Raw genomic sequence first — 27,725 nt, forward strand, 5'->3', positions numbered from 1 at the left:
TATTTAGCACTGCTGCCTCACAGCAAGAAGGTCATGGGATCGATTCCCGCCTGTGTCCTTTCTGTGTCCAGTTTGCGTGTTCTCCCCGTGTTTGCGTGGGTTCCCTCCGGGGCTCCAGCTTCCTCCCACATCCAAAGACTGGAAACTTGAAACTGTCTGTGGGTGTGAATGTGTTTCTTTGTGTGTGTGACCCTGTGACATGTCCAAGGTCAAACCCGCCTCACACCCTGGGACTGCTGGTATAAGATAGGCTCCGCCCCCCGTGACCCCGGGCTCGTCGACTATTGCATGATGATAGCATGTACACATTTACATACATTTAAAGCCTTTGAATGACTTAAGTTCCTCTATTTCATCACTTTTGGATATTTCTCAATTATCTGTATTGACATTTAAACATAAGCCATGCAACACGGAGAGTGAAGATTTTGTAATGTTTGTGATTATAAAAAAATAGAATGGTTTATATTTTAATTCGGTTTAATTAAACGTTTGTTTACGTTTCGCTTCAGTTTGAGTTTGATTGGCGGAGGGATCGCTCTTGTACTGCCGCACTGTGGTGGCCTAAAATTTAAAAAATTCTTCCGCCTCTTCAGTTAGACCACGCTGAGTCACGGCTTTAAAGTTCCTAAAATGTTCGTCAGACCGAGCGGTTTAAGCGTTAAACAAACCGAGATACTCTGCGGTCTCTGTCCGTGAAGTTTGTGCGGTTTCAGTCTGAAGTGAGTCTTGAAATCGCAGCGAGACTTTGTGAGCGCGGAGCTACAGCGCCACCGCCCGAGTCGCGGTCAGTAGGAGCAGTGCAGCTAGCAGCGCTGCAGCTCGCCCTCACGGTTTTTTTCTGGCAGAGAAGAAAACGGTGAAATTTACGCAACATGCCGGGAATGATGGATAAAGGCTCCGAATATTTAGGTAAAGGTCGCTCCAACGGAACCAAAAGTCCGTCCAACGCGTCCAACGGACATTTTTCTGACGAGAGCGGCAGCGACGACGAGCACGGTGGGTGATAGCCTCGAACAGGCCGCCGTTAACGTTCACGTTTCTACGCTCGGTATCTTCTCACGTGAGCCGATGGCTTCGCTTTTTGTCTTTCAGATGTTGGAATGCGGGTTGGAGCCGATTATCAGGCAAACATTCCAGAGTTTGAACCCGGTGAGGACCGACGGTGGTAGCCTCGGTGTGTGTGTGTGTGTGTGTGTGTGTGTGTGTGTGTGTGTGTGTGTGTGTGTCTCGGTGACGTCACCGAGCCGAGGCTACCCCCACTGTTTAACGAAGGTCATCAAACTGTGACTTTTCATATAATACTAACTATTGTAAATGTCAGACTAAAGATAACGATGTAAATATTTTAGGCGTAGAATTTAAAACTTTGAGTGTCAGGGTCAGTGGTAGATAATACATTTTTAGGACAAAACATGTTTGTGTTATTGTTAAATTTAAAATAAATTATTCAATATGAAGCTAAAAAAAAAGTACAAGTTGAAATGACACATTGAAAGAATGATGTTTTTAATAAAATTTTAAAATAGTTGTACATAGAATAAAATAAACATATTACATTAATTTTAAGTTAAAAAGTAGTTTAAATTTTGCGGTTTTGTATTTTTTTTTTCTTATTTAATATTAATATTTGTGTTCTGTCTTTAACTGGTCCTGATTTTGTTGACACGCTGACGGTGAGTGCCAGTGTCTCTGATCGAACGGTTTCCCTTAAAAACAGTGATTCTCTGATTTTCACGTCGTTTCTGTTTCAAACTGCTTCCAGTCATCCTGTATCTCAGTGACAGATATCTAAAGCTTTTCTACAACAATTCAGCATTATTTCATTCATTTCATAAGAACAGACGGAAATGATCAGAGCACCTACGTCATTTCAGAGCGTCAGTTGTGAAATGAGGCAATTATCTCCTCGTTTCTACTTAAAACAGACATGAATGACAGAATGATTTAATTTACTTTGTCATCTGATGATTAATAATCACATTATTCTCTTTGATCGCCTTTGGTGGAGAGAGTCAGACTCAGAGAGTCAGACTCAGTCAGTTTCAGATGCATGCACAGTGAAGGCAGCGCGGACAAAGTTTTAGAGGGAACCGTTTGGTCAGCGACAGCCACGGACTCTGTCGTGGTCTCTGGTAGTCTAAGAAACGTATTACTACCTCAAACATTTTGTCAGGTGATAATAAGATGTCATATCTTCCTTCAGTAATGTTGATCATTAAAGACTCCACTCAGATTCAGACACCTGTCAGTCAAGCTGACACTTCCGACGCCAGCTTTGATTTTGTGTCTTTTGGCAGCAAACAAAACACTTAAAAAAAAAATTGCTGTAAAAGAACGATATAGTTGACAAAGTGTTTATTTTATGTTTGTTTTAAAGGTTCCACCAAATACACAGACAAAGACAGCGGCGGGATGTTGGTTTGGTCTCCGTATCATTCCATCGCTGACTCCAAATGTAAGTTGACTTTATCGTTAATGCCCCCCCCCCCAAGAAAAAAAACACAAAAATAAGAACCAAACATGCGCTCAGATTTAGAAATGGTGTTCACTGCTGTAAGACAGCGTGCTGACGCCTCGTGCACTCCCAAGAAAGGCAGTCATCATTTCAAATGTTTTTTTTTAATTGAAAGAAGTGTTCAAGTAAAATGTTTCAGGTATTTTGGAATTGTTTCAGATTTGTCGACTTATGAGTTTGGATCTTTTGGTTTATTTATTTTTCAGTCAATAAAATGTGAATGTTATTAACTCTACATGGAGTGCTGTTTGGCGCTGGCTGGTCCAGATCCAGACTGAGATCCAAATCAGCTGGAAATCTGCTGAAAAAATTCACTTTGTCTGATTAGAATTTGATGAACTTGTGCACCATTGTCATTCCAGACGTGCACGCCCGGTGTTTGCCACAGTTTGTGTGAGCTGTGCGTGCACGTTGGTGCAGGACGATCATGGTTTTTCTTTATATATATATATCTATATATATATATATATATATATATATATATATATATATATATATATATATAAAATTTTGTTGGAGTGTGTGGAGTCCCGTATCAGAACAGTGCTAACGGTTTGTTTCCTCCACAGTGGACGAGTACATCGCCATAGCAAAGGAGAAACACGGCTACAACGTGGAGCAGGTTTGTGTTGGCATTCACGTGCAGAGCTCACAGTTATCATTTAGAGCAGAAATTAAACTCTTAAATTTTAGCCATGAAACATCCAGATGTATGTTATGTTTAATTGATTTGAAGATCAGAGTTCAGTGATTTTTGGGCTGAATGATTTTTAAGAAAAATGTCTTTTTTTTTTTTTTTCTTTTTTTTTTTTTTTTTTAAACCAACATTAGAAAGTAATTTTTTTTTTTATATATATAAATTGAGGGTTTACAGTCTCGCTGGTTGTTCCAATAAACAGGGATCAGACTCAGTCACCAAACATTAAAATTAAGACGAGGGAAAGAAAAGAGCTCCATGAAATGCATTCAGCAAACAAAAAGAAATGCATTCAGCAAACAAAAAAGAAATGCATTCAGCAAACAAAAAACAAACTGAATGTTGTATTCTGTGTTTGGTTTAAAAATAATCATTTTGTTTGCAGAGACACTGCTTCAAGAATTTGGAACACGTTGTGATGTGGCTTTCCATGTTTCAGGCACTCGGCATGCTGTTCTGGCACAAACACAACATCGAGAAGTCTCTGGCCGACCTGCCGAACTTCACGCCGTTTCCAGATGAGTGGACGGTGGAGGACAAAGTCCTGTTTGAGCAGGCGTTCAGCTTCCACGGGAAGAGCTTCCACCGCATCCAGCAGATGGTAAAGTCTCAGCCGGGCCCCCGTGACCCCGTGCATGCTCATTTTTGGGGGGTTAATTTCAAAGCTCTGATTGGTTCAAAGTGTCTGAACATCAGGACTGTTTGTGGATTTTATTATTATTATCCTTTTGGTTTCAGTTGCCAGATAAATCCATCTCCAGCCTGGTCAAGTACTACTACTCCTGGAAGAAGACTCGCTCCAGAACCAGTCTGATGGACAGACAGGCCCGAAAACTGGCCAACAAGAGCAACCAGGATGACAGGTAGAACCGCTCGGCATCACGCGGCGACTCCCAAACCCTCAGGTCTGATTTAATGCAAAGTTTTTTAAAATACTTCATAAAACCAGCAGGAAGTTCTCATGAGAGGTTCTTAAAAAGGGGAGGTGATGGTCTAGTGGTTAAGGCGTTGGATTTGAGACCAGAGGATCCTCTGTTCAAATCCCAGCCTGACTGGAAAATCACTAAGGGCCCTTTGGCAAAGTCCTTAATCCCCTAGTTGCTCCCAGTGTGTAGTGGACGTCTTGTATGGCAGCAGCCTCACATCAGGATGAATGTGAGGCATTATTTTAAAGCGCTTTGAGTGTCTGATGCAAATGGAAAAGCGCTATATAAATGCAGTCCATTTACCGTCTAAAAACCTGGGCTGGAGGGGTATTTTGTTCAGCGGCTGACTGAGACGCAGGAAGCCGGTTCAGTAAATGTGCCGCTTTCGGAAAGTTGACCTTTAGCTTCTGTCGGCCTGCGGTATCTGCTGTATCAGCGATATTGCGTTTGTCATGGCGCGGTGTCGTGTTAACACTGGTGTGTCGTGTGTTTACTGACCTGGAACACGCCAAAACAAACGGTCAGTAAACACGCTGACATCGCCCGTCCACGCAGACTGAAGCGGTCTCCATGGTGACGGGACATTGCATGAAGTAAAAGCAGGTTACAACCAGAATGATGGCGTTCCCTTCTGGCGCACTTTGAGGTGTTGTGTTGTTGATGTGCGCTGACCGACTGTTGTTGCCATAGTGACGAGGAGATGGAGGAAGCCAACCCCATTGAAGCCAACGACAGCGACTACGACCCCAACAAGGAGGCCAAGAAAGAGGTGCGTGCACATGCCTGTCGCCATGACAACAGCACAATTAACCAGTGAGACTGAAGAGTAACGTTCAGCTGAGCGCATTTTACCATTTCTTTACACGGTCGTACATATTTATTAAAAGGGCGGGAAAATTCATACCTCAATTTAATTATCATTCACAAAATCAAAATATATAACGTTCATGTAAATTAAGCTAGCTTGGTGAGCCGTTGTAGCCACTGGGCTAAGCTAACTGTGAGTGTTGATGCGTTTGTGGAACAGTTTATAATCTCGTAGAAAAAGACTTTATGAAGTGAGATGATGCAATAAGGCGAGTTGCTGCCATTCTGAACACGGATTATGTTAAAGTGCAGCAGCAGCGTCTGATTGGACCACCAGGAGAATTGTGATTGGTTCACCAAAGTGGAACTCTGGACACAATAAAGAACGTTTGTTTTTAAATAAGCTCTTTGCGTCTCTCTTGGATCCGGTGAAGCTTGTTTTTGTTCTGACCGGGTCCGGTTCTCTGTCCACGTCTGGAGTTTGTCCTGAAGAACATCCAGTTTAGAACTTGTGCCACATCAACAAATGAACCCGAAACCACTAAAAACCTGCTGATCCGGACCTGGATCTCCTGAGGGCCCGAGAGGAGGAGCCGCACCCTCACTACAAGGTTGGGAGTGGATTCTGGCTGAGTAAGTCCTGAGACGAGGCGAGGATCACACAGTCAGACTGGCTGAACCCGTTCTACATGTTTGGTGAGCGCATCACGCGTGAACATCAGGTCGGCGGGTCATATGACCTTCCAGGAGGGTTCCTGCAGTCGTCTGCTGATCCGGTCTGTGGTCCAGGTCTCTCTGGGACCACAGACACGTCAGTAACATCTACAGTGACGGAGTGCCGTGGAGCTGAGCCAGGTCTCCCGGCGCCGTGGCGCTGATTTGGGTCTCCCAACGCTGTGGAGCAGCTGCAGACAGCTGGTCACTCTAACTGACCGTGGTTTCTTCTAAATCCTACAGCTCAGCCTCAGAATCTCCACTCTGTAGCTCCACTGTGGACATCTTGAAGAAAATGCTCCCTCTGGTGAAGGCGGGGTTAGAACTCCTCCTGATTCTTATGCCGCGTAGCTCGGTCTCAGGTTTTGGTCGTCCTGATGTTTGAAGGTTGTTGGAGAGATTGGCGGAGTTCAGTGGAGGAATTATTCAGTCTGAAGATGTCTTCAGGGCATCAAATCCACAGTCCCGATCCCCGTCGAGTGCAGACGCTGTCCAGACTCTGAACCCTGATCCGTCGTTGGCGCTCGGTCTGGACTGATCGCTGTCGTGCACTGACATCATCACATTAAAGTCGACATTCTTTCTGAAGACTTTAAAAACTAAATCTCTCAAATAAAACTTAAAATTTGACAATGATTCTTTTAATTATTGTAAAAACAAACTTAACTTTTAATTAATTCATTAAAAACAGCTGCGTTAATTTTTAATCAAATAAAAAACCTTGATTTCTTTTTAAATTTGTCTTTTTGTTGTTTTACAATAAAAACTCATGTTTCAGACGTGTCACCGTGACAATGGCAGACGTTTTGTTTTCTGAACCCAAAAATGAACAGAATCTGAAGATTAGATTTTAATTTAATCTTTAACAAATTAATTTCCGTTAGCGGTCTCATCAGGTGTTTGCGTGCTGGACTTTGTTTTGGTCAGAATCAGGTGGAGCCGGTGGTTCTGGGCTTGAAGGTGGGTTTGGGTCGACGGGAACATCAGACCCTGCAGCACCGACACCACCAGCGCTCCCGCTGCCGGCCCCCTAAAGGCATGTACCTGACCCAGGAGGACGTGGTCGCCGTGTCCTGCAGCGCCTCCGCCGCCAACACGCTGCTCCGCCAGCTGGACATGGAGCTGGTCTCCCTCAAGAGACAGGTAGGGGGCGCTAGCACAGACGTGCCGACCCGGTATGTTAAGAAAGGCTTAGGAAAATAATTAGAATGCGTCACTTCCTCTGGTCACGTTTCTGCGCTGCGCTGAAGCTGCTGAGGAGCGGGGACTTACTGAGGTTGCGTCACGTCGCTGAGCTAACGGCCAATTTATTGATTTATTTTTTCCCTTTGAAAGTAGCATCTGAACATGGAGTGAAGCTTCGCAAACATCTCGGCTCAACTCTGTTCATTTATGTTCCACCATCATATGAAGTAGAAATAAAAACTCATCAGAAAATGTTGGAACGATATGAAAAATTCCCCCCAAAAAACCAAACAAAAACATGGCAGTAATTCTTACGTTTCCTTTGCCTTCTGTTTCAGTGCAGTTTCATTACGGCATTTAAGACCTGAAACGCGTCAAACCAGACGTTTGGACGGAACAGTTTATTGCTAGTAATGAGGTTTTTTTTTTTGTTTTGTTTTTTAACTATTTCAACTGAGCGATTTTAATCAGTTTGATACAAAAGCAGAATCCATGAAGTTTGGAGTCTTTGAGGAGTCCATGTCAAAGGTCATTCACACTCTGTGATGCAGCATTAATACAGAAAGCTACACTGAGATTTTAGAGCAACACATGCTGCTTTCAGGACAACGTCTTTTCCAGGGACGTCCATGTGTTTATCAATGGGACAAACCACATCGTGTCCACATTACAAAAACATGGCTGCAGAAGAAGAGGGGACGAGTACTGGACTGTCCCCTCTTCCACAAAGACACTGTACTGTTGCAGACCTTAAAGAATGAGACAAAATAACACCTGAGACGCTTCATCACTTGATGTAAACGTGAGAAGGAATGAAACCTGACAAACTAACAAATGATTTAACACACTAACTTTGTTTTTGGATTTATATTAACACATGAAGTAGGTTCATGTCTGAGTCTTTGTCCATTGGACGTCTTGACCCTGTCTTCTGATTTGGGCTGTATTACAGGACTCTGGTCGGGGGAGAGGAGCTTAAAACGGGATTGGAATGTCCTAGAAAATGTATTCTTACTGTTCTGTTTCATAAAAGTGTTACTTCATCATACGCTGGTTCACTTTAGATTTTAACACAGTAACTAGAAGACGTTCTTCTGATCTACACTGTTGTCCAGCTAGTGGCGCTGATGCACACTAGTTTAGTGACTGTCGAAGTCTCAGAAGAGCAAAAAGGAAAAATGTGTTCTGATCACATGTACGAGGTCTATTAGAAAAGTATCCGACCTTATTATTTTTTTCAAAAACCAGATGGATTTGAATCACGTGTGATTACATCAGACATGCTTGAACCCTCGTGGGCATGCGAGAGTTTTTTCACGCCTGTCGGTTACGTCATTCGCCTGTGGGCAGTCTTTGAGTGAGGAGTCGTCCACCCGCTCGTCGATTTTTTTCATTGTTTAGGAATGGCTCAGAGACTGTTGCTTTGTTTGATAAAAAGTTTTTCAAAACTGTAAGGCACAACTGAGTGGACACCATTCAATAAATTCAGCTGGTTTTCGGTAAAAATTTTAACAGCTGATGAGAGATTTTTGTCTGGTAGTGTCGCTTTAAGGACGGTCCACGGCGCCTGACAGCGATCTGCGCTTCGAGGCGGCAGCGTCTCGCCGTTTCAAGTTGAAAACTTCCACATTTCAGGCTCTGTTGACGCAGTAAGTCGTCAGAGAACAGAGAACTTTCAGAAGAAGTCGGCATGAGGAGTTTATTCGGACATTCCATTGTTAACGGTCATTTTGTAATGAAAGAACGTGCGGGCAGAGTCGCATGTCGGGCTGGACCCGACCGTGGGGGGTCGCGGCAGGAAAAACACCTCCGTTGGAAATCTTAACGGGCAAGTTGGAACATGCCCAAGCTGTTAAACAATTTCTCAGTTACTCACTTGTTGAAAGCCATTAAAAGCCGCCTGAATTCTACAAATGGTTTTCAACACGGAGGTGTTTTTCCTGTCGTGGCGCACACAGATTTGCCGAGTCGTCACGGAAACGACTCGGCGAATTTGCGCGTACGTCTTTCATTAAAAAAATGTCCTTAAACAGTGGAATGTCCGCATAAATTCCTCATGCCGGCCTCTTCTGAATCTTCTCTGTTCTCTCACGATGTCCTGGGTGAATTAAGCCTTAAATTAGGATGTTTTAAGCTCGAAACAGGCCGACGACAGCGCCTGGAAGCGCTGCAGGACGTCCCGCTCCGTGGGAAGTCCTTACACCGACAGAAACACCCCATAATCTCTCATCAGCCGTTAAACTTTTCACAGAAAACCAGCTTAATTTCTCGAATAGTGTCCACTCGGATATTCCTCACAGGTCCAGAAAAAATTTTGATAAAGCAACGCGCGCCGTCTCGAGCAGCGTGTGAAACAAAGGAATTCAGCCGAGAGGGCGGGACCACATCTCACTCAAGGCCTGCCCACAGGGAAATGACGTCACCGACACGCGTGAAAAAACTCACGCATGCGCACGAGGGTTCAAGCATGATTGGTGTAATCGCATGTCATTCAAATCCATATAGTTAAAAAAAAAAAAAAGGGTCGGTTTATTATCTAAGAGACCTCGTACTTGAAGAAACGGAGCTGATTTTTATCTACTTACTAAAAACTGATTTCACTCTTAACCCTCTGGGGCCCACACCGTCATATACGACTGCTAAGACCAAGCTTTACTAAATTCTAAATAACTTTTTAATGATATGAGATAGAAACTTACTTTTTTTTTTTTTTTGCTGAAAAGTTAACTCCGCAGACTTTCGAGCCACCGTCCACCATCTTTGTACTCCTCATAGAAGCTGTGTGATGACGTGCGCAATGTGAGTGTCCAATCTGAATTGGTTCACCGTCACATGGTTTTCCAAAATCCAATCGTAGGGCAGATTCACCTCACGTGAAAAGCCAAAGATCGTTTTCAGGAGTGATGTGTTACTAGTTGGCCCGTTTGAATAGCCCCCTGAGTGCTCCAATGGGTACATATTATTAGTACATACTCAGTGTGCCCTGCGCCATTACGCACAGTGATCAGTGAAAGCAGGAGCAGATGGAGAGCCTCTGATGACAATCTCACGTGCTCAAACAAAGAGTGTGTAACTATCAGGATTGCTCCACTAGTTTGCATGTGAATGTTACTGGATAACTCTGTTGCTTTCTCTGCGTAAAGCACTGTTTACCATATCAATGGACAACAAAACGCATAGACCATTTTGTATATATTGTTCAAAATGTGCATTTGTGTTTATTGTTTGAACCTTTTTCTTGTACAGTCTTTCACGCAAGACCTCAAATTACCTTTATAAAGTGTCAAAACAGTTGTTTATTATAGTTTGTTGTGTGTTTTGAATAAATGTGTGTGGAAAATTCTTTTTCGCTTCATTTTTTCCTTTTTCATTGTAAACCTTTATTACACTTATAAAACACAACAAAAACATATATATTCTGAAAGCACAAGTTGCCCTGAAATAAAAGAGACATAAAACGTGATTGTGGGATGCAGGGAGAGCTGTTAACAGCAATAATAAAACATTTATGCCAGGCGAGTGAACTGTCCAAAAAAATGCCCTCAGACCCCAGAGGGTTAACATCTAAAAGTTAGAATCTTAAGCAATGAGGCGTTTGTCCCGTTTGTCATGTCTGTGTTTCTCGCGTTTGCATCAAATGTACAGGTGTTGTAACAAATCAGCCTCTTCGGTTCTGATCTGCAGGTCCAGAACGCAAAGCAGATGAACAGCGGGCTGAAGCACGTGCTGGAGTCCGGGATCGAGGACTTAAGGCTGCCGGAGGTCAGTGACTGAGCCAAACGGAATGCCAGGAAATCCAGTGGAAAGCTTACCATCACAAATCAAGAAAAGATGGAGAGATTTTTGGCTGGAAAAACATGTTTCCACAATTTGACGTGTTCATAAAAACATTTGAACCTACGGTTGATTGAAACATTTATAAATGATTGAGTGAAGGACAAAGTTCACGTCCTCGTGACTGATCGATCTGAAAAATTTTAAACCTGATCTCAAATAAAATGCATGAAATTATTTTGACATTTTTTGAGATGTTGATGGAAAAACTGACCACATTTCAGCTTCATGTCAGAAAATATAAAGAAAAAAGAATAAAATTAGTGTTAATGTTCAGTGATTAACAAAAAAAACAAAACAATTTGAAACGTTCTGCTTTGATATTCTTTGTCAAATGTGTGGCCCCGAGGCCTGATGAGACACATGAACCAGCAGGTAACTGCTCATCGCTAGTGCACAGCCTAGTGTCCAAATTGTGTACTGCAGCTGTGAATAAACTAAACGATTTAACCGCAATGTCTCCGAAACCCAAAAACTTTTGGATCAGAACCAGTCGCCGTCGTGATGATTCTCTCAGCAGCACATTTAAAAATCAGAACTTTGGTACTTAATGATATAAGTCTGAATATGATCTGAGTATAAATTTGTTGTATTTTAAGTTCATTAGTTTAAATTTCGTTCTTAAGGAATCAGAACATAAACTACAGTCTGTATAAAGTTTAATCTGATTAAAAGATGAACAGCTGCTGTCCAAAATATCAAAGTAATTATTAATCCTTGATTTAATTTAATAAAGCCAGTGCAGGCTATAAAGGTCAAAGGTCACAGGTGCATTAAAACCTGTAGATCAGAACCGGACTTGTAACTTTATATCAGACACGAGACGACGCGTCACGTTAAACTCGCTGCTTCTGACTTCCTGTTGTCCTGCACCATAATGAGGAAGGGGGCGGGGCCTCCTGATCAGACAGCGAGTGTCGGGAATTTAACAGTAAAGTTTTTATTGAGGGTCGCACGGTGGATTAGTGGTTAGCACTGTTGCCTCACAGTGAGAGGGTCATGGGTTCGATTCCCTCCTGTGGCCTTTCTGTGTGGAGTTTGCGTGTTCTCCCCGTGTCTGTGTGGGTTTCCTCCAGGTGATGGAGTGGAAACTTTAAACTGTCCGTAGGTGTGAACGTGTTTGTTTGTGTGTATGTGACCCTGTGACAGACTGGTGTCCTGTCCAAGGTCAACCCGCCTTACGCTCTGACTGCTGGGATAGGCTCCGCCCCCCACAACCCTTAGTTTGAGTGAGTGAGTGTTTAAATGTTTCGTTCAGCCTGAGCAGCCATATTGTTGTCAGAATGTAGGACGTCTGAAAGTGTGTGTGATCCAGTCAGCTGTGTGACCTTTGACCTTTTGCTTTCCAGTGTAACCAGAAGGTGAACGCCCGCTGGACCACGGACGAGCAGCTTCTGGCCGTTCAGGGTGAGTGCGGTCTCATGGTACTCTGAAGAATGACGGACCGAGTCTGTGTTTGTCAGATGGACAGGTGGCCTGACTGGGAATCGAACCCAGGTCTCCTGAGCCACCTGTTGTAATTGAACCGCTGGTGCACTTTGATCTTTCTGCTTCAGGTCTTGTTTGTTTGCATCGTCACCTCGACCTAACGGGACTCAACAACTTTAAGTTAAATATTTGCTCGTCTGTCGTCCACATTTACAAGAAGAAAGCAAAAAGAAGCTCTTGATGGGTCTTTGTTCTTTGTCTCATAGAACTCAGGACGTGTACAGAACCTCCTCACAGATTATTCACGTTTTAATGATTTATAAGCAAACTATTCAAATTATGTCTGTTACACTAATTAATTAATAATTACTGTATCGACTTGTCGTTCGATATGTAAAGATGAACATCATGTTTCTGTTCTGTCGCACTTTGTCTCCGTAAGACGACATGTCAGCAAGTCACACTGCTACCATCTGCTGGAGGCGGGGTCAGGCCTGCAGCATTATCAACATTATTTCACCCATAAACTGAAAGAATCAGTGATGAAAGTTTTCTGTAAATTCCCAGAAATGTGTTTTTACTTCCATTACTGAAGGTCTCCGGTTTATTATTTTTTTTACTTTATTTTGATTTTTTATTGAATTTTTCAAAAAAAAAAAAAAAAACAGAAAAAAAAACTGCCAAACAGCTAAACAAGGAGGCAGAAACAAAAGTACACACTAAACCCCCCCATAAAAAACAAACCAGAAACACATTCCCACCCCAAAGCTCCAAAACTGTACAATACGCTGTTTTATAAAAATAAGTACAACCACATGTATTTATAGAGGACTGTTAATAAGAAGAAAAAATAGACAACAAACTTGCATGACGCCCGGATTATTACCGTGTGGAACTACAACCCCTGGCAAAAATGCTGGAATCACCGGCCTCAGAGGATGTTCATTCAGTTGTTTAATTTTGTAGAAAAAAAGCAGATCACAGACATGACACAAAACTAAAGTCATTTCAAATGGCAACTTTCTGGCTTTAAGAAACACTATAAGAAATCAGGGAAACTAATTGTGGCAGTCAGTAACGGTTACTTTTTTAGACCAAGCAGAGGGAAAAAAATATGGACTCACTCAATTCTGAGGAATAAATGATGGAATCATGAAAAACAAAAGAACGCTCCAACACATCACTAGTATTTTGTTGCACCACCTCTGGCTTTTCTAACAGCTTGCAGTCTCTGAGGCATGGACTTAATGAGTGACAAACAGTACTCTTCATCAATCTGGCTCCAACTTTCTCTGATTGCTGTTGCCAGATCAGCTTTGCAGGTTGGAGCCTTGTCATGGACCATTTTCTTCAACTTCCACCAAAGATTTTCAATTGGATTAAGATCCGGACTATTTGCAGGCCATGACATTGACCCCATGTGTCTTTTTGCAAGGAATGTTTTCACAGGTTTTGCTCTATGGCAAGATGCATTATCATCTTGAAAAATGATTTCATCATCCCCAAACATCCTTTCAATTGATGGGATAAGAAAAGTGTCCAAAATATCAATGTAAACTTGTGCATTTATTGATGATGTAATGACAGCCATCTCCCCAGTGCCTTTACCTGACATGCAGCCCCATATCATCAATGACTGGAAATTTACATGTTCTCTTCAGGCAGTCATCTTTATGAATCCCATTGGAACGGTACCAAACAAGTTCCAGCATCATCACCTTGCCCAATGCAGATTCGAGATTCATCACTGAATATGACTTTCATCCAGTCATCCACAGTCCACGATTGCTTTTCCTTAGCCCATTGTAACCTTGTTTTTTTCTGTTTAGGTGTTAATGATGGCTTTCGTTTAGCTTTTCTGTATGTAAGTCCCATTTCCTTTAGGCAGTTTCTTACAGTTCGGTCACAGACGTTGAGTCCAGTTTCCTCCCATTCGTTCTTCATTTGTTTTGTTGTGCATTTTCGATTTTTGAGACATATTGCTTTAAGTTTTCTGTCTTGACACTTTGATGTCTTCCTTGGTCTACCAGTATGTTTGCCTTTAACAACCTTCCCATGTTGTTTGTATTTGGTCCAGAGTTTAGACACAGCTGACTGTGAACAACCAACATCTTTTGCAACATTGCGTGATGATTTACCCTCTTTTAAGAGTTTGATAATCCTCTCCTTTGTTTCAATTGACATCTCTCGTGTTGGAGCCATGATTCATGTCAGTCCACTTGGTGCAACAGCTCTCCAAGGTGTGATCACTCCTTTTTAGATGCAGACTAAGGAGCAGATCTGATTTGATGCAGGTGTTAGTTTTGGGGATGAAAATTTACAGGGTGATTCCATAATTTATTCCTCAGAATTGAGTGAGTCCATATTTTTTTCCTCTGCTTGGTCTAAAAAAGTAACTGTTACTGACTGCCACAATTTTTTTTCTTGATTTCTTATAGTGTTTCTTAAAGCCAGAAAGTTGCCATTTGAAATGACTTTAGTTTTGTGTCATGTCTGTGATCTGCTTTTTTTCTACAAAATTAAACAACTGAATGAACATCCTCCGAGGCCGGTGATTCCATCATTTTTGCCAGGGGTTGTAGAATCAACGTTTCTGTAGAAAAGTGTGCAGGGGAGCCCAAAGTCTCAAAAGTTTTTTGATTTGTGATTTATGTCATGAGTCAGTTTTTCCAGAGGGAGAAGAGCCGATAGCTATGATGTCCGCATATTGACCGTAGGCAGATGAGGGGCAGACCTCCGCACTGATGTACATTACTTAATAAAGAATAACAGAATTATTAATAGAGACCTTGTATCTATATCAAAAAGATTACTGGGTACATGGTTTAAGAGATAGAAAGAGGGTGACATCATAACCCGTTTACCAGTCACCTCCTGAATAACGGAGTGGACAGCTTTCCAAAATGACTGGATGTGATCACATGACCAAAACAAATGACTGTGTCCCCTTATGAGCTTTACACTTGTAACAAAGGTTGGAGCCGCTGGGGAACTTTCTCTTGAGGCGAACAGGGGTGAAGTAAGTCCTATGAACAAATTAGAAATTTTGTTTGTGTATTGAAACTGAAGTGCATTTTGGAAATAGTCCATCACAAGTCTTGGTCCAGTCAGTAGAGCTAAATGTTACCCCCAGATCACACTCCCACAGCGGCTTCAAAGAATCATAGGCAGAAGCATCAGCATGCACAGGTACATCAGAATACTCTGAAAGTTTCCCCTTCAGCAATTTACAGGAACTCTATTCTACATCTGAAAGATTCAAACGAAAATTGTTCCCCCGCAGAAGGAATCGAGAAAATGGCAAATTTGGAGGCATTTATAGAAGTCTTCAGAAGGAATGGCAAACTCTGTCCTCATTTGTTCAAATGACTTTAAAGAGTCAATCAATCAATCAATCAATCAATTTTTTTTATATAGCGCCAAATCACAACAAACAGTTGCCCCAAGGCGCTCCATATTGCAAGGCAAGGCCATACAATAATTATGTAAAACCCCAACGGTCAAAATGACCCCCTGTGAGCAAGCACTTGGCTACAGTGGGAAGGAAAAACTCCCTTTTAACAGGAAGAAACCTCCAGCAGAACCAGGCTCAGGGAGGGGCAGTCTTCTGCTGGGACTGGTTGGGGCTGAGGGAGAGAACCAGGAAAAAGACATGCTGTGGAGGGGAGCAGAGATCGATCACTAATGATTAAATGCAGAGTGGTGCATACAGAGCAAAAAGAAAAAGAAACAGTGCATCATGGGAACCCCCCAGCAGTCTACGTCTATAGCAGCATAACTAAGGGATGGTTCAGGGTCACCTGATCCAGCCCTAACTATAAGCTTTAGCAAAAAGGAAAGTTTTAAGCCTAATCTTAAAAGTAGAGAGGGTGTCTGTCTCCCTGATCTGAATTGGGAGCTGGTTCCACAGGAGAGGAGCCTGAAAGCTGAAGGCTCTGCCTCCCATTCTACTCTTACAAACCCTAGGAACTACAAGTAAGCCTGCAGTCTGAGAGCGAAGCGCTCTATTGGGGTAATATGGTACTACGAGGTCCCTAAGATAAGATGGGACCTGATTATTCAAAACCTTATAAGTAAGAAGAAGAATTTTAAATTCTATTCTAGAATTAACAGGAAGCCAATGAAGAGAGGCCAATATGGGTGAGATATGCTCTCTCCTTCTAGTCCCCGTCAGTACTCTAGCTGCAGCATTTTGAATTAACTGAAGGCTTTTTAGGGAACTTTTAGGACAACCTGATAATAATGAATTACAATAGTCCAGCCTAGAGGAAATAAATGCATGAATTAGTTTTTCAGCATCACTCTGAGACAAGACCTTTCTGATTTTAGAGATATTGCGTAAATGCAAAAAAGCAGTCCTACATATTTGTTTAATATGCACTTTGAATGACATATCCTGATCAAAAATGACTCCAAGATTTCTCACAGTATTACTAGAGGTCAGGGTAATGCCATCCAGAGTAAGGATCTGGTTAGACACCATGTTTCTAAGATTTGTGGGGCCAAGTACAATAACTTCAGTTTTATCTGAGTTTAAAAGCAGGAAATTAGAGGTCATCCATGTCTTTATGTCTGTAAGACAATCCTGCAGTTTAGCTAATTGGTGTGTGTCCTCTGGCTTCATGGATAGATAAAGCTGGGTATCATCTGCGTAACAATGAAAATTTAAGCAATACCGTCTAATAATACTGCCTAAGGGAAGCATGTATAAAGTGAATAAAATTGGTCCTAGCACAGAACCTTGTGGAACTCCATAATTAACTTTAGTCTGTGAAGAAGATTCCCCATTTACATGAACAAATTGTAATCTATTAGACAAATATGATTCAAACCACCGCAGCGCAGTGCCTTTAATACCTATGGCATGCTCTAATCTCTGTAATAAAATTTTATGGTCAACAGTATCAAAAGCAGCACTGAGATCTAACAGAACAAGCACAGAGATGAGTCCACTGTCCGAGGCCATAAGAAGATCATTTGTAACCTTCACTAATGCTGTTTCTGTACTATGATGAATTCTAAAACCTGACTGAAACTCTTCAAATAGACCATTCCTCTGCAGATGATCAGTTAGCTGTTTTACAACTACCCTTTCAAGAATTTTTGAGAGAAAAGGAAGGTTGGAGATTGGCCTATAATTAGCTAAGATAGCTGGGTCAAGTGATGGCTTTTTAAGTAATGGTTTAATTACTGCCACCTTAAAAGCCTGTGGTACATAGCCAACTAACAAAGATAGATTGATCATATTTAAGATCGAAGCATTAAATAATGGTAGGGCTTCCTTGAGCAGCCTGGTAGGAATGGGGTCTAATAAACATGTTGATGGTTTGGATGAAGTAACTAATGAGAATAACTCAGACAGAACAATCGGAGAGAAAGAGTCTAACCAAATACCGGCATCACTGAAAGCAGCCAAAGATAACGATACGTCCTTGGGATGGTTATGAGCAATTTGAGTCACAGGCTGGTGGACTCTGAGATACCTTTAGGCATCCATTTAACAAACCAATATTCCTAACTGGGGGAGGAAAATTAGAGGGGATCGAACAGAAATAACCCAGGGAATGTTAAAATATTTTCTCACATCTTTCCAAACCAATAATGTAGACAACAAAATTAAATTTTAATCTGTCTATATTGTAGATGAAGGAAGAGAATCCAGTTTAAGAGGGTGACATGCTTAGGATTCATAATCAATCCATAGTGAGTCCTGTTTTCATGAACCAGTCAGTCATCATTGTAAGTTGAGCAGACCAATAACCGTTAGAAATTAGGCAGACACAACCACCCTGGTTCCCTCGGTTTAGTGAGTTTTATAAACTTAACCTTTGCACATTTATTATTTCAAATACAACCCCAGTTCCAATGAAGTTGGGATGTTGTGTAAAATGTAAATAAAAACAGAATGCAATGATTTTCAAATCCTCTTCAACCTATATTCAATTGAATACACCACGAAGACAAGATATTTAATGTTCAAACTGATAAACTTTATTGTTTTTGTGCGAATATTTGCTCATTTTGAAATGGATGCCTGCAACACGTTTGAAAAAAGCTGGGACAGTGGCAACAAAAGACTGGGAAAGTTGATGAATGCCTGTTTGGTAACAGGTGAGTGTCATTATTGGGTATAAAAGGAGCATCCCCAAATGTTCAGTTGTTCACAAGCAAAGATGGGGTGAGGATCACCATTTTGTGAACAACTGTATGAAAAAATAGGCCAACAGCTTAAGAACAATGTTTCTCAATGTTCAATTGGAAGGAATTTGGGGATTCCATCATCTACAGTCCATAGTATAATCAGAAGATTCAGAGAATCTGGAGAACTTTCTACACGTAAGCAGCAAGGCCAAAAACCAACATTGAATGCCTGTGACCTTTGATCCCTCAGGTGGCACTGCAGTAAAAACCAATGTCATTGTGTAAAGGATCTTACCTCGTGGGCTCAGGAACACTTCAGAAAACCATTGTCAGTTAACACAGTTCGTCGCTACATCTACAAGTGCAAGTTAAAACTCTAACATGCAAAGTGAAAGCCAAACATCAACAACATTCAGAAACACCACCGCCTTCTCTGGACCCGAGCTCATTTAAAATGGACAGACACAAAGTGGAAAAGTGTGCTGTGGTCTGAGTCCACATTTCAAATTGTTTTTGGAAATCATGGACGTTGTGTCCTCTGGACAAAAGAGGAAAAAGACCATCCAGATTGTTACCAGTGCAAAGTTCAAAAGCCAGCATCTGTGATGGTATGGGGGTGTGTTAGTGCCCATGGCATGGACAACTTACACATTTGTGATGGCACCATCAATGCTGGAAGGTACATCCAGGTTTTGGAGCAACACATGCTGCCATCCAAGCAACGTCTTTTTCAGGGACGTCCCTGCTTATTTCAGCAAGACAATGCCAAGACACATTCTGCACGTGTTACAACAGCGTGGCTTCGTAGTAAAAGAGTGCGGGTACTAGACTGGCCTGCCTGCAGTCCAGACCTGTCGCCCATTGAAAATGTGTGGCGCATTATGAAGCGCAAAATACAACAACGGAGACCCCGGACTGTTGAACAACTGAAGTCATACATCAAGCAAGAATGGGAAAGAATTCCACCTACAAAGCTTCAACAATTAGTGTCCTCAGTTCCCAGCTGGATTTGTTATCAAATTCATAATACTTTTGTTTAGACAGGAGCATTAACCTCTGAATATGATGCATGTGATCAATATTGAGTTTAGTCTTTGTGGTCACCTGTGATTTGAAATATTGGGTGATTGTTTATGGAGTTGTTCTAAATTTGACATTTCCTTTTTGAGGGTTCTCCTGTTATTCTCCAATATTTTCTTTTGATGGGAAATATACAAAATAAGCTGACCGCGTGTGGTAGTTTTAGCAGCATCCCATATCATAGCAGGAGAAACTGGAGAATTTTTATTATCAAACCAGAATTGTGACAAGCCATTATGGACAAAAGAACAAAAAAAGTCATTATTCAAAAATGACACATTGAGTCTCCATATTGGAGTTCTAGGGATGCTAAATGTTGAGTTAATCTGTAAATCCACAGAGGTGTGATCGGACAGTACGATAGTCTATGTGGCAGGTCTGGACTGAGTGCAGGAATCGTTTAGGGATGAACAAATAGTCAAGTCTGGAATATGAGCCATGAGGGTCTGAATAAAATGTATTGTCTCGCTTTAGGGTTAATTTCCCACCGCACATTTATTAACCCGGTGTCTGCACACAAACTATTCAGGAGTTTGGAAGATCGTGGGTTTGAGATACTGACAGAGAAGGATCGATCCAAGGAGCCGTTCATGATACAATTAAAATCTCCAGCTAGAAAAACGAGGCCTTTACAATAATGATTAAAGGTTAGAATAATATGAGAGATTTATTTAGGCGTGTCATGGTTTGAGGCATAAACACTGAGAATAGTAATGTGCTGTTAAGTACAAAACCTGTAATCAAGATAAATCGAGCCTCTGCATCCTTTTCCTCATGTTCTAAGATAAATGGGGGGTTCTTGCATAGAAAAATTGCTGTGCCTCTTTTGTTTTGTAAATTGGAAGAGAAATAAACTTGGCCGACCCAGTCTCTCTTAAGTTTAAGGTGTTCCACATCAGATAATCTAGTTCCTTGAAGCAGTGCTGTGTCCAGCTTCTGGTTTTTCAAATGTCAGTGTCTTTTTCCTTGTGTTATCATGTGGCCAATCGCTTGGACATTCCAAGTAACAAGTTTAAGTCCAGACATACAGTAGTGTTCAGAATAATAGTAGTGCTATGTGACTAAAAAGATTAATCCAGGTTTTGAGTATATTTCTTATTGTTACATGGGAAACAAGGTACCAGTAGATTCAGTAGATTCTCACAAATCCAACAAGACCAAGCATTCATGATATGCACACTCTTAAGGCTATGAAATTGGGCTATTAGTAAAAAAAAGTAGAAAAGGGGGTGTTCACAGTAATAGTAGCATCTGCTGTTGACGCTACAAACTCAAAACTATTATGTTTAAACTGCTTTTTTATCAATCCTGTGAATCACTAAACTAGTATTTAGTTGTATAACCACAGTTTTTCATGATTTCTTCACATCTGCGAGGCATTAATTTTGTTGGTTTGGAACCAAGATTTTGTTGGTTTACTAGTGTGCTTGGGGTCATTGTCTTGTTGAAACACCCATTTCAAGGGCATGACCTCTTCAGCATAAGGCAACATGACCTCTTCAAGTATTTTGACATATCCAAACTGATCCATGATACCTGGTATGGGATATATAGGCCCAACACCATAGTAGGAGAAACATGCCCATATCATGATGCTTGCACCACCATGCTTCACTGTCTTCACTGTGAACTGTGGCTTGAATTCAGAGTTTGGGGGTCGTTTCACAAACTGTCTGCGGCCCTTGGACCCAAAAAGAACAATTTTACTCTCATCTGTCCACAAAATATTCCTCCATTTCTCTTTAGGCCAGTTGATGTGTTCTTTGGCAAATTGTAACCTCTTCTGCACGTCTTTTATTTAACAGAGGGACTTTGCAGGGGATTCTTGCAAATAAATTAGCTTCACACAGGCGTCTTCTAACTGTCACAGCACTTAGAGGTAACTCCAGACTGTCTTTGATCATCCTGGAGCTGATCAGTGGGTGAGCCTTTGCCATTCTGGTTATTCTTGTATCCATTTCGATGGTTGTTTTCTGTTTTCTTCCATGCGTCTCTGTTTTGTTTTGTTTTTTTTGTCCATTTTAAAGCATTGGAGATCATTGTAGATGAACAGCCTATAATTTTTTTGCACCTGCGTATAAGTTTTCCCCTCTCCAATCAACTTTTTAATCAAACTACGCTGTTCTTCTGAACAATGTCTTGAACGTCCCATTTTCCTCAGGCTTTCAAAGAGAAAAGCATGTTCAACAGGTGCTGGCTTCATCCTTAAATAGGGGACACCTGATTCACACCTGTTTGTTCAACAAAATTGACAAACTCACTGACTGAATGCCACACTACTATTATAGTGAACACCCCCTTTTCTACTTTTTTTTTTTTTACTAATAGCCCAATTTCATAGCCTCAAGAGTGTGCATATCATGAATGCTTGGTCTTGGATTTGTGAGAATCTATTGAATCTACTGGTACCTTGTTTCCCATGTAACAATAAGAAATATACTCAAAACCTGAAAATCAGAATAGAACCTCAGCTGTGAGCCCTCATGAAGGATGTCTGGTTTCTTTAGGGCGGCTCTGAGTACAGCCTCTCTTTGTGAATGTCGTAAGAACCACACCAGGATGCTCCTCGGCGGTTTATTCTGTGCTGGGTTGGAGGTCGGTGTGTTCAGTCTCCAGCGGAGGGGAGTCAACGGGAATTCCAAGTAGTTTCAGTAATTACATCTGGAGATAGACCACGATGGGAACACCAGCCTCAGCTTTCTCTGGGAAGTTAACAGTCTTCATGTTTTTACATCTGCAGTGGTTCTCTAGGGCATCATCTTTCAGTCGTAGCAGCTCCACTGCCTTTTCCATGGCGGCTAAATCGGTCCTTAATTTTCCGTATCCGTCCTCTAGCTGAGATCCTGCACTCGGCCTCCCCCACATGCTTCTCTAACTCGATCACCTGGTTGGAGAGAGTAGACAGGGAGCCCTCGACTGATGGGACAGAGATTTCAACTTCACCTAGCGCCCCGTCGATTAAGTCAAGGCGAGAGCCGACTGAATCATCCATATTATTCACACATGAGGCTACCAGTTTTACTTTGGATAAAATCTGATCCATAGTTGATAGCTAACCCGAAGGGGCGAGATGTGTGTGAATCCTCGTTAGCTGTCTTCTTTCAGTGGGTGCACCAGAAGACAAAAAACTCAGGAAGAACTTTGTTGCGTTGCTTGTTAGGTGTCACTACAGCGTAGGAGACCTGGCAGGACGAATGTTAAATAGAGAAATTTAAGAATTTACTTTGAGCCTGGAGTGGAGTAAAATCCTAAGCAGCCATCTTGCTCCGGGTCACGTGACCTGTCCCCTGGTTTAGTTTTGATGGCATACATCAGAATCCATTAATGCGCCACACCCAAACAGTAGGTGGCAGTAACGCACCGTGTTAGCTTGCGAACTGCCAATAAACTCAGAAGAAGAAGAAGGAGGGTTATTTTTGTTTTCCTGTCGCGTGTCTGGTTTAGTTTGTTTGTAAAATCGTTTGGAAGTGTCTCTGATGAGATGTCACAGTGGACATTAAGTCTCACGTTTTCACATCCTGACCTCAGACTGGAGGATAATGTAACACGCTGCCGCCCCTCCACACAGCAGCCAATCAGAGACGGCGTTACAGATTTTAGCGTGACCTTTGTGTCGTGATGAAACGTTCTGCTGCAGGGTTCGGGGCTGGTTCCAGCAAAAGGACCAAAAACGCTGACTGACTCCTAAAAATCTTCATTGATACAGAAATGTTAACTCTCCCGCTAAGTCTTTGATCTTATTAACTCAGCTTTATTCATGGAGCACTTTTGAACAGCCAAAACTGAAACAAAGTGCTGCACATGAGGTCACAAAAAGAACAATCAAACGGAGCGAGTCTCATATTGTGTTAAAAGCCCGTGAATAAAAGTGGGTTTGAAGATTGGTTTTAAAAACAGACCATGAAGAGGCCTAATGTACAGGTCGATCAATCCAAACTTTAGGAGCTGCCACAGGAAATGATCGATCCCCTCTGAGCGTCCGCTTGGACCTCGGGACCTCAACGAGCAGCTCATCTTATATTGTGGTTTTGACAGAATTCTTTGTCCGTTGACGTTAGAGTTATTTCACACAAATCAAACTGTCTTTGGGATGAATTGACTTCAAACCGTCTCCATGGAAACATGATGTGTTAACCTGCTAAATCTGCGTTTTGTGGTTTCTTCTGTTACACAGATGTGAAATATTCATGTTAATAAAAATCTGATAAATAATTAACACGCTCACAGACGTCAGATTTTAATGCAGAAAACATCTGTGTGTCGTTTTGTGCGACACTGAAGTTGTGAGTTTCCCAGAAACGCTGACGTCGGCGCTGGACGGAAAAATCAGAATCAAATTTAAACCCAAATCAGTGTCCTGAGAACTAAAAGTTCTGTTAGTGACTTAATGAACAGCAGGTGCAGCTTTAAACTTTGAGTTTATTTTAAGACACTATCAGTTGGTACAAAAACACAAACTTGTGAAGTCAAATGTTTGGATGAAGAGAGAACAGGAACAGTGCAACGGGAATATGTGGATTAGTGGAACAGTGATCTCACCGTGTTCTGATCCAGTGGACAGTCTGTGTGCTACAGTTCTGTCATCTGGACAACATGAGAAAATAGTCTTTTCACACAACGTGTTGGAAAAATTGACCTGAGTCAACAAAAAGTGTAATTTGTCCCCCTTTGGTGGGTTATTGGATCTGAAAATGCACCAGAATGTGTCTGAGATCTCAGATTCCTAACCCCAGACCCACCGCCAGGGGAGTCAGGCCTTCAGCACTTGCCAAAAACTGAGGTTTTTCTTTTTTCTGTGGTTTTTCTTTTTTCTGGTTCTGATCCATATTCCTGTTGAACCGCGGTCCCTGGATGAGGTCAAACTGTTGCTCACGAGTTCAAAGTGACCAACTAGTTAGAAAATGTTCATTTTATATGAGTTGTCCAGCAAACGCTGCTCACGATGGTCTTAAATCTATACAGAGTGAAGGTTTATAGGAGTCTATCAAAATCAAACAAACGTAAAATTGACCAAATATTGAAGGCGCTCAACAGGTCACATGACGTAAAAAAAAAAAGACACTGGCAAGTAAATTCATCCAATATAAATGATGAGACCTGTAATCTAACTAAAAAAAAAAACAATAAAAAGAGTTGACATTTACACTTTGTCTCGTGGCATTTAAAGTGTCTCTCGGTCTCCATCTCGCTACATTAAAGCTACTGTACGCAAGTTTTGAGCACGTGAGCAAATTTTGCATCCACACAATATTTATGTGATTTTAACCTTTTAAACATTATTTATGACACATTTATAACATGAAATGTAGTACAAAATAATGAAATGTGAAATTTTCATCTTATTTAACTTGAATTGGCTCAGCATGATGAATCTTGAATTATATGTTTAATTTTATTCCACTGTTTGTTGAGGTCTGAGAAGGGCCATCCCATGAAGCAAATGGCCCATTACTTCAGGCACAGTGGGGCCATGAGCCCAGACCACACTTCAGAAATTATTTAGATTTTTATATATATATATATATATATATATATATTTCATTTGAATATTCTTGAGAATTAAAAGTTCATTGTTCTTTGAAAGGATGTCCGGAACATTTTTAATCACGAATGAAGAAATGACCAAACCAACTAAAAACATTGAAAATGCATCTCCTGTCTGTTCTTTGTGGATGTGAGGACGAATCCTCGCTGGATGATTGACAGAACCAGCAGCTCTCTGGTTTATTTTATCTGAAAGAGAAACCGTGTGAATTTTATACTTTTGTTTTTAATGAATGATTTTAACTAACGTTGAGTGGGTTTTTTGTGATTTAAAATGTTTAAAATGTCATGGCTAAAGCATTCTTTTTTCTTTCTCTTTTGTGACTCCTGTGATTTCAGGGATCAGGAAGTACGGGAAAGACTTCCAGGCTATTGCGGATGTCATCGGCAACAAGACGGTGGGTCAGGTGAAGAACTTCTTTGTCAACTACCGACGGCGTTTCAACCTGGAGGAGGTGCTGCAGGAGTGGGAGGCAGAGCAGGGAACGCAGGCTCCCAATGGTGACAGCGCCACCTCAGGAGAGGAGGGGAAGAACAGCTCTACCACCCCATCGGGGAAGAGCACAGATGAGGAGGACGAGGAGGTGCGCCGGTGACGCTGCTGGGTGTTCTTGTTTTGGCTCATTTCACTTTTTTGTCTTAATTGTGTGGGATTTCTGACCTGCTGAGTTTAAAGTTCTGAGCGAGACAAAGAGCTAAAGAAACTGTTTTAGACACGACCACCACATAAGGCAAGAAGACGAAAGAACAAACCATCTAAAAGTTAAATTTGGTTGATGAGTTGCTGCTTCTGAAGATGTTTAAAATAACGCGAAGTGCACATCTCGGGCCGCGTGGTGCGTTATGGGTATGCTAAGTTTTTCGACTACCAATCCACATGCTATGGCGGCGGAAAGTGAGGAGTGCTGTGATTTGGATCATTTCATCCGCTGGAAAGTTGACAATTTAAAGCGTTTTTGTAAGCTCCGCGGATTACCTGTTACAATCAGGACTACGTACAGCAGTGGACAGAAACAGAAAGAAGAGCTGGTTGTGCTTGCGTGTGCTGCATCATTACAGAAACTACTGTTGGTGCCGACGAAGTAGGAAGAGAGAGCCGCTGTCAAAAATGACGACCAGTCGTTGTTGATAGTTGGAGACAAACAAATTTCTGATCCCTTGAAGGCAACTGACGGATGGTTAGACAAAGTCCAGGGTCTGAAACTGGATATTGCAGAATATTTGCTAAGCAGGGATGAGAAATCGCGACTCCGCTGGCTTCATAATGATGACAATGACGGTGAGTCTCATATGTAACCTCTTTGGTGTCACGTTGGTTTTGATAAGTTGACAGATATACAGTGATATGTGCATGCAGTTTGTTTATAGAACATGTCAATTTTACAATATTACACACCACGTCATTCATGGAGCAACATTACAGTCATAAGATGATTCACGAAAACGCCATCATCAGCCACATTATAATTCGGCACAGTTTCAGGATATTGACAAAATAAATGTGTGCAAGAAACTTACAATTTTAGTTTGTCTTTTACGTCCGTTTGGATCTTTCTTTTCTGTGGGGAAATTGTGTAGAATGAACGGAGGTTTACAACCACATTTCTTCTTCTTTCCATCTTTGTGTGGACTCGGCGGAGCTTTGCAGTCATGTGTTTTCAGCCAACTTTCAAACCTATAAATTCCATTTGAAAACAGCACAATGCGCCCCGTCATTATTTTATGTGTCACTTAAAGCCTTTGAAACAATCTGTAAGTCTTAACTTTCACAGTCTGCTAACGCTACTGTATACGAAATTCACTGAGAGCGGTGTGAGTTTGGTAGCTGGAATTTTTGCCGCTGTTTGACCCACACATGCGCAGATGCGTTGCGCACTTCACTTATCGTTTCACCTGCAGTAACAGCCTCCTGCCAGCAGGCTGCACTCAAACATTGACATAGCAAATGAGTTTTGTAAAAGACGATTGACTGTGTTGGTGGATTAAAGTCTAAACATTATAACTGGATGACTGTCGCTGTGTTTCTTCTTCGTTTGTTTTAATTGTGGGCGGTAACTAAAGTGAAGCGGCGGCGTCTTCGCTGCATGTTTGGCTGAAGTCTCCCAGTGTTGCATTACTGCCATCTGCTGGATGGAATGACCTCTGCTTTCCTTCCCGACGACTTACAGGTCCACCTTAAATAATTGAATACAGAATTAACTTTAGCCCCGCCCTCTCCTCTCTCCTGCAGGGTCAGGTAACCTCCTCTGGTGCGTCTCCTGGTGCTGCCTCCTCTTCAGCTCAGACTCCAGTGACATCCAGCACCTCGTCTTCCCTCCATCAGCCCCCACCTCTCCTCCGGCCTTCCCTTCCAGCCACGCCCTCCTTGCACCGCCAGCCCCCGCCCCTGCAGCAGCAGGCTCGCTTCCTGCAGCCCCGCCCCACTCTGCAGCAGCCCCCGCCTCTCATCCGCCCCTCAAACCCTCTGCCTCCTCGCCTCAACCCTCGCCCTCCCACCGCCATGACGCTGAGCGGGACTCCCGGGGCGCCAGGTCCAAGCTCTGCTCAGCAAACGCCTGGCCTCGCGGTCCACCAATCAGAAACGGCCTCATCATCCTCTCTTCATTAACACCGGTCATACTGATGCTGACTGGTTCTCTGGCCTATAATCTGTATGCAAAGCTGCGTTCAAGTACCGTGGAAAATGATTTGATTAAAGCTCGCATGAGGGGGAAAAATGATTGAGTTTGAACTGTAAACCAAAATGACAAAATCTTCTCATTTCACGCCGATAAGAGGCATGAAAACATATTTTAGGAGTTAACAGCCTTCTGTCCTAACGGGCGTAAATGCAGCAAAACGGCATGCTTGT

At 42.0% G+C, this 27,725-nt stretch overlaps 1 protein-coding gene across 1 annotated transcript; it reads left to right on the forward strand.

Annotated features, from left to right (window-relative positions):
- Positions 1-776: 776 nt before the first annotated feature.
- On the forward strand, positions 777-27,725 carry rcor3 (REST corepressor 3). Its single transcript, XM_034188450.1, has 12 exons — positions 777-999; positions 1,096-1,152; positions 2,381-2,458; positions 3,088-3,140; positions 3,655-3,816; positions 3,954-4,078; positions 4,832-4,910; positions 6,590-6,805; positions 10,532-10,609; positions 12,031-12,088; positions 25,214-25,458; positions 27,105-27,725. Exons 1-12 carry the CDS (start codon positions 876-878, stop codon positions 27,480-27,482), a joined length of 1,653 nt encoding a protein of 550 aa, XP_034044341.1. The 5' UTR covers positions 777-875; the 3' UTR covers positions 27,483-27,725.

Source organism: Thalassophryne amazonica, chromosome 15, assembly GCF_902500255.1.
Source record: "Thalassophryne amazonica chromosome 15, fThaAma1.1, whole genome shotgun sequence".
Taxonomy (NCBI): domain Eukaryota; kingdom Metazoa; phylum Chordata; class Actinopteri; order Batrachoidiformes; family Batrachoididae; genus Thalassophryne; species Thalassophryne amazonica.

What these genes read in the sequence shown, in the direction of transcription:
- rcor3 (XM_034188450.1), top strand. Translation starts at nt 876, where the DNA reads ATGCCGGGAATGATGGATAAAGGCTCCGAATATTTAGGTAAAGGTCGC. An exon ending in TTCCATCGCTGACTCCAAAT is followed by an intron (nt 2,459 to 3,087) that starts GTAAGTTGACTT and finishes TTTCCTCCACAG; the next exon opens with TGGACGAGTACATCGCCATA. An exon ending in ACGGCTACAACGTGGAGCAG is followed by an intron (nt 3,141 to 3,654) that starts GTTTGTGTTGGC and finishes TCCATGTTTCAG; the next exon opens with GCACTCGGCATGCTGTTCTG.